At 35.8% G+C, this 16,058-nt stretch overlaps 1 protein-coding gene across 12 annotated transcripts in view; it reads right to left on the bottom strand.

The window, feature by feature from the left end:
• The window catches only part of plekha7a (pleckstrin homology domain containing, family A member 7a), a 97,936-nt gene that overhangs the window by 38,160 nt on the left and 43,718 nt on the right, over positions 1-16,058 (bottom strand). For 10 of the 12 annotated variants that reach the window (XM_058752411.1, XM_058752413.1, XM_058752414.1 and 7 more), the window contains 4 exons: positions 8,181-8,298; positions 5,716-5,820; positions 4,453-4,525; positions 2,318-2,418 (listed from right to left, as the gene is read on the bottom strand). In XM_058752411.1, coding sequence (XP_058608394.1) covers positions 2,318-2,418; positions 4,453-4,525; positions 5,716-5,820; positions 8,181-8,298 — 397 coding nt within the window. The other 2 variants (XM_058752422.1, XM_058752423.1) reach the window with 2 other exon arrangements.

Here is a 16,058-nt window from a genome sequence, read left to right as displayed (position 1 = left end):
TAAGCAATGAGTATGGTTTGGCCTGATGCTGGAAAAGCGTCTAAACTATTTAAGACTGTTTATTGCAAGCAACTTGAAGGTAAACAGAGTTTGCACATGCCAGAGGTTAAGTTAGAGAAACTGTAAAGTTAAAAGTGTACCTATTTACAGGTGATGCTGAATGTGTCTCAGAGCCTTTCTGGACTGTCAGTCACTCATCACAGGCAGGAAGCCCACCAATGGGAACAGAAGAAGGACATAGTTCAGCAAATAAAGGACAATGACTGGTCACCTGAACCAACACCTACAAGCTTTTCCTGTTTAGGATATATACTGGGAAACTGTCAGTATAATTTAAGGACTGTCAGCACCGTCAAGATAAGAAGGTGACAGAAACAAACAGCAGGAGCGGAAGTGCACAAAACAACACGCCAGACCACAAAACAGCTCGCAACACAAAGCACAAATGCCCACAGTTAGAAGCCATAGCCAAAGTTTGCTGAGCTCAGTAGCCTGGGTCTTTCCCACCTTCGTACCGATATCTAGAAGCTCATCGCAGAATCAGTGAAAAGCGCTCTGACACTCGGCCGTGTCTTTCTACCAGCATGCGGGGTGAGTTTGCTGGATGAACAGAATTTACCGCGGTAAGCCTTCTTTTTCATAGAGGATTAGTACAGATTACAGACACTCGGCCGCCCATCTGAGTCACTCAATACCAAAAATCTACATCCAGATCCCAAAGTAAACATTCTCTCTTGTGTGAAGCTTACGGCAAATGATCCGTAACCCTCAAAAGAGTGTGATACAACTACTAGTTTAGTAAGGCACTCCAGGAGAACGATGTGACACCGTAGGCTGTGTAAAACTATCCGTTAAGGAAGGAAAGTGAAAGAGGAGTGCTGCAAAGTGCAAACTGAGATCAACGTGTACTTTAAACCATTAAGCGTTAAGATCTTCTTCTTGAAAACTGGAATGCTGTCTCCTTCTGCTCCCACGTTGAAAATCTCTCTCCAGCTTTGAGAACAGGGGCAGGAAGGAGTTGAGCAGAGAGAGGTAGACTGGTTATGTAACCTTGCTGCCCTCAGGATGAGCACAGACCCATACATTCACTCTGTGTCATGAACCCCATGAGGACAACAATGAACCACACAAGCTGCAGGGGATGAAAGCGCATGAACTAGTCTTCGCCTACAAAAACACTCGCACATAGATAAGCACCAAAAAAGAAGCGCTGTATATGTATAAAAACAGCTTGTGTAATTGGTTATGTACAATACAAATTGATGGCCTTCATGGGGAAAATGTATTCCAAATGGTATGAAATTATGTTGATGGTGCACTAATTTCTGTATGCATTCTATACACAGGGCTGAAGCCATGCAAGATAATGAAGCATGCATATTCATAACTGCAGGGATTGACTCAAAGTGACTTTAAAATCAGCAACTGCACATGACAGAACAGAAAGACAAAGCTGGCTGGGGAAGAGGAAGCAGCTAGTGCAAGGAAAATTAGATGAATAAGCATTTCAATATTTACAGTCAACGGGTCATTAGCACAATATAAATTGTGACAGGAAGTCTAGGACCCGTGTTACCCTTAAGGGGTTTATATCTTGATAATTACATACTGTGGTTAATCGGTTGCTTGGAACAATTATAGAGTCGCCTATGAAAATGAAAATCCTGTCATCATTTACACTTATGTTGTTCTCAACTTGTACTGATTTTTTTCCCATAGAACACAGAAGAAAAAATGATTTTGGAAAGAACAGTCATTCTGTGATTACAATAAATCTAGATGGGACTTTTTCAAATTGTAAAAAATGTCATAAGTGCTTTATTCCAAATCCTCATGGGATAATCAATTTTACTCATTTTATTTATAATTAGTTGCCAAAGCAACATTTTCTAAGTTGTTTTTCATCTAACATTTATATTTTATTTATTTTAAAGATAACAGTTTTAAGTGGATAACAAAGTTGAACAGTTTGTTTTACAGTACATCCAAAGCTATCACATGACTACAGAAAAGTCTGGCTACGGTGTGTAAAGAGTCATTTGACCACTTTCATGATTCTTGTATCTTTTAAGAAGCTCTAGTCCTCATTTACTGTAGTTGTACTTAAACAAATGACCACTACAGTAGATTGCTTAAAAATTCTCCTTTTGTGTAAATGATTAAATAATGAAAGAATGTTCATTTTTGGGTGAACTGTCCCTTCAAGTTCTACCTTTTACGTAAACATTGTTGCATAGCACACAGTGTTGCAAATTTAAGGTGGTGAATATTCTTCTTTTAAAAGTGTGTTGCTATCTGTGTCAAAGTGAGATCTTACCTTGAAGGCATATTTTCTGCTAATGTGATCTTCAGGTCCCACAGGAGCGATAGTGTAGCTGGGCAGAGGAATGCTACCCAGCACCGACTCTTCACGACTGTCTGTGGGGTAAAAACAAGCCAATTGAGTAACCAGTCTGGTTTTGACTGAGTCTTTCTCTCTCTCTCTCTTCCTTCCTGGCATGTGATACTCTCTGACCTGTGTTTCTCACACCACTATGATAACATCATCACATTTCACACATTTAAGTTTAGCCTTGCTCTGCCTCATTGTTCTGCCCTGACCGTTTCTTTCTAGTGGAACGCTGGTGACACCGGTGTGTGTGGGAGTGAGAGTATGTTTATGTGTGGGTGTGTCTGAAACAGAGATTGAGTGGTGGGTTGACAAGCGATAAGGAGGGCTGGATTAGGAAGTAATGGGTTAAAAATACTTCTAGGTTGTTTGAAGGAGAGATTCCAAACCGAGGAAGGTCACTCTTTCATTTGTGTGAGCAGAGAGCTGGGGTTCTGAGGCAGAGGTAGTTTAAGGTAGTTGACGGCAGCCATGAACTTTTTTTGTACTTTTTCCATAATGTGCAAGTCACTGGCAACCATCAACTGTTTGGTTACTAACATTCTTCAGAATATCTTCTTAATTTGTGCTCATTAGAAGAAAGAAACTCATTCAGGTTTGGAACAACTTAAGAGTGTGTAAATGATGACAGAATTTTCATTTTTGGGTGAGCTATCCCTTTAACAAATCTATACTTAAGTGGCTTATATTGACAAATACAGAAAACTTGAAGTGTATTTGGTCTATACCTTTGACTGAGATAGAAAAGTATAATATATTATTCTAAGTATGGTTTTTCTCTGTTATTCCATCCTTTCGACGACACCAAAAATGTTCTTATTTTAGGAAGTTCTCCAGCATATGTTCTAGATGCTGATCTGATAAACTTACATTTTCAAGTTTAGAGTAACAAGTCAACCTTGGGGTGGAATAGTTTAAAGTAAATAGTACATGGGTGGAACTGAACTCGATCTTTTTTGTACACAGTGCTATTAACGCACACAGAAAACAGTTCATAGTGTACTAATATACTAAAAAGTGAACTAAAAGTACAGTACTCAGCGTAAATGAGTACACCCCTCTGAAACTTATTTAGAAACTTACTTAGTAGAAACTTACTTAGAAGTTTCTAGATTACTTTTATTAAGTAAGTAGTTCTTACTTAGAACTTACTTAGAAACTTAGAAGGTTTATTAGGGTTTTTAGGAAATATAATGTTCCAGAAATGTAGGTTATGAAATAAAAATGTTCTGGTGCAAGTTAAAGGCATTTTTTAAGTAAGAGGAGTAATTTCTTGACACTTAAAAGTGTTACATAAAGCTGACAACAATGGAAAAACTTTGAAGAGAGCTGTCAGGAGACTTATTCCTTTGCACAGTGGACAGTGATACAAGAAGAATACCAAATCTTGGTTTTAAAAGAAATTCAAAAACAACGCACTTGTGACAAGGTCCCTGAAATAATCAGGTATTTACTTTAAGCTTTCTTTACATGATGAGTGTTTTATCAAGCATACCAAGCAAATGCCTCAGAGCCAGAAAAAACTGTAATGACAACACAGTCAGATGCAACATGTAGAAGTGAAATGCATTGTTGTTTATCCACACCAGAACTACCTACTGTAGCCAAAGCAAAATATCTAACTCATTTAGCCTTTTTAAAGGCCTGTGGGAAACAATACTCTGGTCTCATGACACCAAGTCAATATAATAACAATTACTTAAACTGATTTAAAATCTTCATAATAACACAAACAAGGTTTAAGGTTTAAGTCTGAAATAGCAAGTTAGTGTGATCCAAGAAACTGCATAAATATGAGACAGAGCAACCCAAAAACATCTTATTAATTCCCCCGAGTAAACTACTTTTATAGTTTGGTAAATGTGTCATGTTAAACTCTAGGGACAGTACATAGCTAAAAGACTGAAAGTACAATTAGTAAAAGTAGGACTTAGTGACCAACATGCTATTACAAACCTAATATTGCAAATAATCATTAGTTATCTGGGAGAAAAGTTAACAGGTACTATAAGTGTCCATGTGATTCTATGTGATTCTGTCAGATGTTTGTTAGAGCAACCCACCTTTGTAGTAGAAGAGGCAATAATCAGCTAGAACAAACCATTTTCTCTTCCACAGCCGCATCCCTGAGCTGTCCTGAAAGTACAAAGCAACACAAACACTGATGGGAAAACACACACCCTCCGGCAGCTGAAGACATCTGATGGGGAAAGACAGCACTTCAAACAGACTTCAAACAGGCAATTCACAGCACTTTCCCTTGATAGCACCATTTCACTTCCAGTTATAGAGTTTTTTCAAAGTCTATTATCAAAAACTATCCATGTAAATACACTCCTGATGTAAATACACGCCATAAAAGACCCATGTGTGTGTGTGTGTTTGTATCTGGACAACTGACTGGCTGGCTCTCAAAAAGAAAAGCCAAATGAGCTGCCTACCTAGACAGCTTTTAAGCGTTTGAATGCTCAAAATATGCATTTCAACTGTTCAAAAGTGCCTGTGATTTCCAAAAACGCTGTGTTGCAAGGCTCTTGATGTTTAGGGAGACACACTTCCCTCAATATTCAGATCTGTGGTCAAACAAAATGGTTTCAAACTTTTCGGTCCTGCCAAATTGAATGATTTGGTCTAGAATAAGGCTAAAATTCTCAACTAGTATGTCCATAAATGTCACAGGGTATCCGAGGACAAGACATAAAACAGCTTTTTTTTCTAATTTCTAACTGATGCATTATGTAATATTCTAATATTAAAGTACACTAACGTTCAAGAGTTGTAAAAGTCTCTTTTGTGCATCAAGGCTGCATTTATTTGATCAAAAATACAGTAAAAATAGTATTGTGAAATATTATTACAATTTAAATGTATCTTGTTGTTTATAAATTGCACAAATAGTTTTTATTTCTATTTCAAGAAATGTTAATATTTAAAATGTAATTTATTGCTGTGATAGCAAAAATTACTCCAGTCTTCAGTGTCACATGACCCTTAAGCAATCTTTCTAATATGCTGATTTGGTTCTAAAGAAACATTTATTATTACCAACGTTGAAATGGTTGTGCTGCTTATTATTTTTCTGGAAACCGTGACTTATTAGTAATAGAAAAAAATGTTTACTTTTGACGAGTTTAATGCAGTCTTGCTGAATAAAGTTTATTTTTTGAAAAATCCAACTGATTCCAAACTATATCAAATCAAAGATATTATCAAGTGTTACTGAGACAATCCGGCTTTCTATACTAAAAGTCCCTGGGTCTTTAAAGGCTGAAAACCTGTCAAATGTTTGGTTAATCAATAAACAAGCACTGGTCAAATTCTCTTACCTGTTTGTAGAGCCATCCACGTACCACTACAGGAACACTGGGATTCCGCTTTATGGCATGATCCCGTTTGCCAAAGCTATGAACCCTTCCACTGGACTTGGATCCCTATGTCACACACCAACACACACACACACACATAAACTGAAGATGACCAGGGGATGAAAGCTCATTCATCAACTATTAGTCTGGACCATCTGCCAGGGGTGCACAGCTGATCTTACACACCATCCGCTGGCATTCTGTGGGCAAAGCAACATAAGCCTACATGCTGCCCACCACTCACACATGCCAGAGCGCTCATACAGCTAATACATCACCATCGCTGCCAACGACAAGAGCTATAAGCACTCATTCATCTAGAATAGCCCAAACGCAGGCTGGAGATGACACAGACAGCGTTCCTGCTGTTGCATTCCTCCGCGTCTCTTTAATCAAACTATGGCAGTTGGCCGTCACAACATTTCAGTTACTTTTGCACATGCATTCTGAAAAGTAACGTAATGATATGATTATAGTGTGTTATCAAGGCCCCTGTTATAAAACAATAAGTCAGCATCATACAGCGGCTGTTTTTGTATAGCAAAGGTCTAGTTATCAATCCATGTCAAATATCTGTAAGGGATGCAAGATTGACAAATGGTTATTTGGTAATTATTCAGTGCCTTTCAGGCTCTTTCTATTTAACTCCAGTTCACAGTGACCACGTCTGTAATGCTCCAAAAAGAAAAACAAAATCATATCCTAAAAAGTATCATAAAGATGGTCCATATTTTGATTGAGGAACAAGCTAAAATTGAAGTCATTATTCACTTTTAATTCTACATTTCAATTTTTACTTGTGTATGTGTTGCATTTGCAGACAGAATTGTACAAAAATACACTTTTTTTCAAAGCTTGACAGATGTCACTATGATCTGTATGAAAAGTTGTGTAAATATTCTTCAAAAATGTCTACTTTCCATTAAAAAATACACCTTGTGTGTTTACTTGCACTGAATGTGCACTTGTAGTGTAGTTTAAATTTTGAAAGTATATTTTTAAAAAACTGTATTTGCAGATAATATACCCTAGTAAAAAAGAAATATATTTAAAATACATTTATTTCATACCAAGTATAGTTCAAATCTATTACCATATTTACTGACAGATAACTAATATTAACTTTTCTTAATATTAAGACTAAAATGTCACTTTTGATGAGGATTGTATGATCTTTGAATAATATAGGACTTTAAATGCAAAGTGTCCCTGAAGTATACTTGCAATAGTTCCACTTTAGCACGATAAAATATATTAAGTACATCTTTAAGTGTACATCAGCACTACTTCTGCACAACTAAAGTGCATTAAGTACAAAATTAGTTGTTCCAATTTAGCAAAATTTAAGTATACCAGTTTAGTATACTAAAAGTACAATTCCAGGACATTTTATATATGAAAATGTATTTGTAGTATACTTAGCATGAAATAAATGTATTTTAAATACATTTAAGTGTATTTATTTTCCACTAGGCTAATATTAATGAAGTAAAAGGCCACTTAAATGTACCTTAAAAAAGTACACGTTCAAAGCTGTTTCCCTAACACACTTCAGTACATTTTTAAAAAGTGTACTTTATAATAATGTCAAATTGAGTTTAATTTTAAAACTTGCTTTGTCAAGTTAATATATTTTAAAAGCACTAAAATGCTTTAACTTCATCATTACAAATGTGTACTTATGATATATTTAAATACATGACATACAAGTGCCAATAAAAAATGCATTAAAGTACATTTAAGTTACAAAAAAAATGTCAGTACATACTTCAATGACAACAGAAGTAATTATGAAATTACATAAAGATGTACTGAAGTCCTATTTAAGTGGCCCAAAAAAGTTCAGCTAATTGCATTTAATAGAAATATAAACTATAATACATTTTCATTTAATTGTATATAAAATATTATATTCAGTTTGCACTTGAGTATTTTATTTTAAAGTAAATTATTTCCATAATAAGCACTCTTTTTAAAAAGTATGCTAAAGTGTACTTCTTTTCCTAAAAATTATGAAATTGTACTTATTCGGTGGATTATTCTTTTAAATATCTGGGGAAAAGCATGTTATTCAGCCCATGTACAACCCAAACAGTGTATCCACAGATATGCGCCAAATCACTCACAATACGAATCACAATCCGTTTCATTGGTCTTCTGTGTCTGCTCAGAGATGGCAGTCAAGGGCTCTGTGTTTGTCACCAGCACTTGGGAATCGACGCCTCAGCACAGAAGAATAAACACTCTAATTACCAGGACAGATGCTAACCAAGCACAGAGAATGTTTTGCATCAGGAGTCTTGTCAAGCTAACATGCTCGTCTCCTTCTATATAGTGTCTTCTACTTCTATCTCTATAAAATACCAAGTCTGTTTTCTTACCATTTGGCTAGTTTTGTTGTCCAACAGGATCGGGTTGTTACTGACCTTTGAGCCTGAAGTGGTGTCCAGAGTTGAAGAAGTGACGGCAGTCGAGGCCTCGCTAATGGTGCTGGAGGGCCGTGTGGTCGACTGTGGCTGCTGCTTCAGCATGTGTCGGCCAGTCCTGCAGAGGAGAACATGGTGATGGCTTTGTTAAACATGGCTCTACGTTCAACAAATTCCATTAAAGCTGCGCAATTTAAATCAGAATGAAACTGAAATCCTGATATTGCTTAGTGCGAGCAAAGGCTGCAATTGAATTAAATATTTTTTTGCTGCATGTTTCAGAATGAAGCGCCGCACTGGGTCCTTTTATACGCGAGCAGCTTATGATTCATTGTTTTCAGTGTCTCAGAACTGTTGCTCCACACGGACAAATATCTCCATCTGCTCTGAGTTTGGAACGCTCCAACCATCTTCACAAACTGGCAAGAAAAAGAGGTTGTTGTCAGCAATGAATAAGCTTTTTTTCATTAAAATAAAAGCTTGGTTTTAGTTTACTATGTAGAGTATAATTTTATTTATTTAAAAAAATAAATATTTCAGCATTCATTTCTTTCTAAAGCTACTTTTCATCAGTTTTTTTGTCTATTCAATCATGTTCTCATTTAGCAACATAATGATTTTGAATGATCTTTTAGGGGTAAACTAATTTCATAGCCAAAATTGAGATTAACTAATTGCCACATCTTGTAATTAATTAGGCTAAACATTTGAATCACTTGACAGACCTAACTGATATATAATCACAATTTTTAGACCAAGTTGTGCAGCAGTACAAACAGCACAGCAAACATGAAAAAAACAACACACACACACACACACGCAAAAAAAAAAACATCCCAATATTTAGGTTACACAAATAATTACAGTATGTAAGGATAAAACATGGTTGCTACTAGGGTTGGGTACCGTTCACATTTGAACCGGTACAGTGCCGGTATCGGTACCTGAAATTCGGTACCGGTACCCAACGGTACCTTTTTTCGGTACTTTACTCTCTGTGTAATAACAAAAACATTTATTTCAGTGAAAAAATAAGTCCAAAACTCTCAATTTCAACATTTTGAACAATAAGGCCCTACAATTTCTTCCAGAAATTCTTGTTTTATTTTTTCTGATAATCAAATGAAGGCATGAAACATTTATTTTTAATCAAATGAAAATTAAACCCTTTTATTTTTTGGCAAACAAACAGAGGTTTACTGTTAATATTAATACATGGTAGAAAAATTGTGTGAATATTCCTTTAAAAAAGTTAATAATAATTGTATTTTTTCTACAATTAAGTGGTTAATGTGGTTGTAATAATTATTTGGTAACACTTTATTTTAGGGACTCTTAGCTAGTTGCTTATTAGCATGCATATTACTACAATATTAGCCATTTATTAGTACTAATTAAGCACATATTAATGTCTTATTCTACATGACCTTATTCTACATCCCTAATCCTACCCAATAACTAAACTTAACAACTACCTTACTGACTATTAATAAGCAGCCAATTAGGAATTTATTGAGGGAAAAGTCATAGTTAATAGTGAATAAGTGTTCCCTATTCTAAAGTGTTACCAATTATTTTTATCATTTAATTGTTTTATTTAAATTTGTCAGTAAATGGAATGTATAAAGACGTACATTATACTGTACAAAAGTAATACAAGAGTAATATATTTCTGTTACACCGCACTTTTATTTTGACAGGTTGCCGTGAAGTTTCTGTGTATACAGTATGATATGATGCTGGTTTTCTCAAATGAAACGGTAAAATTCTCATGAAGTGACTCACAGCCTATAAGTTCATGTGTTCATGTTGTGAGATGCAGAGTCCGAAAATCACCGCGAGTTCACGTGTGCTTCAGTATTTGTGTAGTAAACAAAACCGCGTCTCCGCCGTTCATACATACCGAGGCTAACGCAACATGCAGGATTCATATTTAAACCGTTTTTTTGCGTTTTAATATTCACATACACTAGTTCATATCGCGATTCGAATTAAGTGACAGACATTCTTTTATTCATCCAAAAATTATGAATTCCGTGGCATTCCGCGCTATAGAGTAAATTCCGTTTATATGAATGGACTCCGCGTCATATGACCCTAGAAATGTAAGCACACTTCAGAACATTTCGGTTTGCCCTGTGTGTTGTGTTTTAAAGAGTTGCAGGTGTGACAAGTCACAGGGTCTCTCTCTCTCTCTCGTATGCGCCCAAATGCGTTCTCAGGTACCGAAATTTGGTACCGAATGATTTAATGAGAATCGATACTCGGTAGTACCGACGCAATTCGGTCCGTACCCTTAAAAGTACCGAGTTCGGTACCCAACACTAGTTGCTACTAACAAGGCAAAAAGACCCAGACAAAACCACTTCTCACCACAATCAAGGCCATATAACACAGTTTTGCCATGTCTGTCTTAGTATAATATCCCATACTTCCCCATAATTACTCATACCATACTATTACTGCACGATAAAAGGAATGGCTAGAATTTCAGGTTGTTTTCCAGAATCTCACTTCAGTGTAAAAGTGAAATCCTCTTTTTATGTGATCAGAAGTCTTAGTCATAGTGCTAGTATAGTTGGGTGCTAGCATATGATACGTTGAGTCTGTGGCAAAACATGACATTTAAAGACTGACTGGAACTCTGCATGCTGACATTCATGAAAAACAGTATGTTTCACTCCTCTCAGGAATTTGACATGAAAGTTACACTTCCTATACAGACCATATTTTGCACCAAACCATCACAGATACAGTTATTGTTAAAACTGGGGTAACGCAGTCACCACTGTCATTAGACAATTAAGCAATTAAGACAATAAATAAACTGATACTTTTTAAATGTTTTCATTCAATACTGAAAAATTGTGACTGAAAAAGGTTCAGTATTTTATCAGTTTTGTGTGCTCATTTGAAATCAGTTGTGATAGATCATCCAAAAATGAAATTCTGTCATTTTCTTCTTACCCTCATGTTGTTCCATCTGTATGACTTTTGAGATATTTTGAGAAATGTTTTCGTGGTCAACGGTAACCAAAATGTTTGCTTAGAAACATACTACAAAAAAATAACTGCATGCTGGTGAAGTAAGATCCCTTTAAGTCAAAGTGCTATTAGTGTGCAGCTGCCGATGCAGAACATTTCAAATTAGTCACTTATGAGGTTCCATGACTGTCAGAAATCAGCAGACTATGTAGGCAGTAGGAGTTATAATTTATGTAAAGCTAATGGCTATAGACGGTATATGAAAACAAGCTCCTACCAAAAGTGACAACCAGGCACATAGTATTCTAATACACTACTGCTCTGCATCTGCTCTGTTCATTACTAATTCACACTAGAGATACACAGTACCTGTTTTTAATACCACAGGCTCACTTCAAAAAGCTTTTAGTAAATTGCAGTTGCTGTGATGTGTCAAGTATAATTCCCAATGATTAGACAGAGAATGAACTTTCCCTTAAGCGCTCACTGACTTGGATGACAAATGAATTCCCTCAGGCAGTCAACAGGTAGGTTGTATAATTTATCAAAGCTGACAAACACCTTTTAAAACATATTCGTGATCAATGTTGCTTTAATATTCTCCTTTTTGTCCAATTAGTTCATCAAATCATCATCTTAAACCAACCTCAAAAAGAAAGGACACATTTGGCATTGCTTGGCAGAGTCCATCTTCAATACCTTTCACAGTTTTTCTGCATTTTAACAGTAAGGAATACACTACCATTAAAAGAAATGAAAAGAAGACCAGCTTACCAAGGCTGCATTTATTTAATCAAAATCCAGTAATATCTGCAATATTGTGAAATAGTATTATAATTTAAAATGACTGTTTTCTATTTGAATATATATTCAAATGTAATTTTCAGTAGTCGTTACTACATAACATTTCTTATTATAATCAATGTTGAAAACAGATGTGCTGCTTAATATTTTGTGGAAACTGTGATAACCTTTTTCAGGACTCTTTGATAAACAGAAAGTTCAAAAGATCAGCATTTCTTTAAATAAATAAATATTTGCCTTTTCTGACACTTTTTAATGTCTCCTTGCTGAATAAAAGTATACATTTCTTTCCAAAAAAACTAAGAAAGAAACTAAGTAAGAAACTAGGACAGAACCACTGGTTTTGGCTCATCTTCAGTCAGAGAGGAACCAACAGTGTCCTCTATGAGTGTCAATATTAAAATAATCAGAGCTGACTGAATTTCCTGCTGTTCGCTTATCTGAAGGCTGGAATATTCTACACAAGATTTGTTTAGAATCAGGTTTTTGCCTGATTTTCAGTCTGGACAAGTTGACACTAGTTGCTGAAAATCAGAGCCAGTTTGCAGAACTGAGCAGACAGTTTTAACAGAAATTTGCATAGTGCATGATGGTCACAGACTCAGAATATTTGATATTTTGAGCCGATTTCAGAACACATATTGTTTCATTCGTCATGCAAACCACATGTTTCTGTGTGAGTTTCTTGGGTTTGGACCGAGTCAGTTAGTGTGCGATGCCCATTTTTTTCCATTGTAACTGTTTACAAAGTCAAAAAGTGCATGCTGCCTAGTGTTTTAAAATCTGTTCAGATTTTAAAAGTGGTCTAGTGTATTCCAACTTTTAGTCAGCATGTTAAATCTGTTCTCTCTCTTTCTATCTTTTATCACAAAAGCACTGCCTGACTAAAAACTATACACACATTGCAGCTTTTTCTGAGTGTTTATTGATAAAATGTCTCATCTACTGATTCCAGCTGGCATAATTACAAAGGAAATTGTCTACAAGGACCACAACATTTAGTAATTACAATCTACTGCCTACACAACAATAAAGGTTGTGCTTTCATTACACTCCGACCTTGAGCGCTGTGTCAAATCATAAGAACAATGTGACAAAATATACTATTTCTGTCCTCTTCAAACTATTCTTATACTATACTCCGTAAACCTCGCTACCATAAAATGCCATTATATTCTAGTTATAGCCAACCGTAACTCAAACCATTAACATAAACCTGTATAGCATACGTTTGTTTTTAATTTTAATCAGATTCTCCTTATATAAGAGGTAGAGTCAGCAGGGAGATGGTTGAGGAAACCTCACAGCACGACTCTCACACTTAGATTCTTAGAACAGATGGCCAGATATACAAAGAGCCAACATACAAAAGAAACAGAAAAAACAGACTGTCCTTCTAGATATGCACATTTGACTAATCTGTGGGCTTTGGGCACTCAATCCTCTCTAGCACCTTTTACTCAGTGGCTCTTAGTAAAGGTGTGGAAAGAATCAGCGTGGTATAGTAGCATGGCGCAGCACTGACATGAAAGGATCAATATTTCTAAAAGCATTGCTTTTGAAGATTAGAAATTTTTAGACATGAAAATTGATGGTTAAAGCTAGCCTAAAGTGAGACTAATCTCATGACGAAAACGTACCTGTAGGATCGTTTTTGCAAGACGTGAAATACGTAGCGTCATGTACCTTTGTCCACTGAGTGGCGCTAAAAGAGTGTTTGGATTTTTTCCCAGAACAGACGAACGTACATATGGTACGTTTTATTTGACGTTGGTTTTGTACGTGTCACCGCAGTTCTGAATTTGAAATGTCGGTTGAGTGGCGCTATAACTAAACGTACCATCTGCACTACTTCTAAACCTACGAACAAAAGCGAATGTGGCGTAACGCAATCGCAAGCCTGCTGTTTTAGCTTGTTTTTCATGGGATTCGTACCCAAGGAGCTACCGAGCAAGCTTGTTATGTTCGGAAAGCAAAATATATGGAGCTGTAATCATAACGGTGTATGAAAACGATTAAAAGCGCTCACTGTTTGACCGCCTCTAGTGTTCATTTCTGTTGGAAACCGCAGTGATATGTACTAATTGGTACGTATTTCGCGTTTTGCAAAAAACAGGTACGTTTTTGTAATGAGATCAGGTTGCCTAAATATAACAGATACAATCTGACTGACTAAACTAAAACTATTCATTGTTTTCTGTAATTGAAATAAAGCTGATGTAAAATAAATATAAATATTAGATAAAAAAAAATTGAAATGTTCAATTGCCTGAAAATAAATAAGAATTAACACAACTGCCTCAGCAGCTAACTGAAATAAGTCAATTTAAGCACTAAAATAATCCAAACTGAAATAAAAATATATTAAAGCTAACTGGAAAAAAAAAAAAATGACAAAAGCATATAATAAAATTACTAAAACAAGGCAAAACATACAAATAAATGCTAATTCAAAATATTAACTAATACAATAACAGTACATAACACCGAAATAAAACTGGGATATTCTGATGCTTAGATATGTCAAGGGGCCTCTGGGGCCCCATACAGGGCCTGTGTCCCAAGCCAAATGAGCCCTCTCCATGTCGCTATGATATATTAGATATCGGCTGGGGTCACCAGGGTCTGAACAGTCTGTCAATATAAGAAGTTATTGCATGTTTTCTACCAGAAAACTGTATGATTTCTTAGAAAAGTAATAGCATTCTATATGTTTGTAGTTAAAATACTGCAAAATGAGTTCTGTCTCCAAAGTCTGTTCACCAAAAAGTTATACCAAAGGTTTAAAATGGATTCAGAATTATACTTCAATAAAAGTTCTTCCAGAACAATCTGTCGTCATACTCTGCATATCGTACAGTAGTTTGGTTATTATATGATCCCTACCGCACATATTAGATCTTTCCAGCATGTGCCTGGTCTGCTTACATACATTAAGAGCCAATGACACATTACTTGCGGTTCTCAGAAAGCCTCATGCACCCACACAGCTGTTAATGAGATGCATCCATTAGGACGTGGCAGTCTCCCTCTCGCAGACAGACGCTAAGAGCGGCCCAGTCTTTGTAATATACACACTAATATGAGCTGCTTTTAGAGAGATCCAGGTTAGATAAGAGCAGTGGGCAGCTTTTGAAACAATGTTCTAATGGCAGATCCTTCTCTGACTAGAGCTGTTGGATTGTGTAACGTTATTATGAGGTTCCCTAACATAACCTGAAAGCCAAAATTAAAGTTTGTCTTTGATAAGGAATACGACTGAATGAATCTCTTGATGAAGGGCATAACAACCCAAGTGCCCTGTGTGCATGTTTGAGAAAACAGACAGCTGTAACATAAGTTACAACTTGACAGCACCAAGAGGGGATTTGAGTGAGTGAGACTATTGAAAAATGCCAGTGGAGACATGTGATACTTAAGTCAGCTGTATCCTTCCTGCCAACATACAGATCATGAACATGATATATCATAACCGTATGATGGTACTGATTTTTTTAAATACCCGAAAAGTATTTTAAGCTCACCAAGCCTGCATTTATTTGATTAAAATATAGTAAAAAAATTATATTGTAAAATGTATTTATTTACTATTTAAGTGGATCAAAAAAGTTCATCAAAGTTGTCCTAAGACAAGAACGCATTTTGGTTTTAGGACAACTTTGATGAAAGGTTTTGATCCACTTCAAATCATTCTATGCTGATTTAATGTCTCAGAAATGCTGATAACAGTTATGCTGATTAATGAAAAACGTGATATGTTTTATCCAGAAATCTTTGAATATAAATTTAAAAAGAACATTTGAATGTCATTTTTTGTAACAATGTAAAAATCCTTACTGTCATGTTTGATCAGTTAAATGCATCCTTGACCCTGACCCCAAATATTTGAATGGTAGTGTATAATATAGTGCTGTCAATCGATTAAAAAATGTAATGGCATTAATCACAGTCGTGGGCTGTGATTAATAATGATTAATCGCAAATTTAAAATACTAGGATTTACCTGTAAATGTGCTGAAAAAGAAATGCATGAAACTAGTTTAAGGAAACAGAACCTTTCACACTTCCGCCAGATATGAGACATAATCC

Source organism: Onychostoma macrolepis, chromosome 18 (genome assembly GCF_012432095.1).
Source record: "Onychostoma macrolepis isolate SWU-2019 chromosome 18, ASM1243209v1, whole genome shotgun sequence".
NCBI lineage: Eukaryota > Metazoa > Chordata > Actinopteri > Cypriniformes > Cyprinidae > Onychostoma > Onychostoma macrolepis.
The sequence above is the reverse complement of the archived record's forward strand: the minus strand, read 5'-3'. Positions and strand labels throughout refer to the sequence as shown.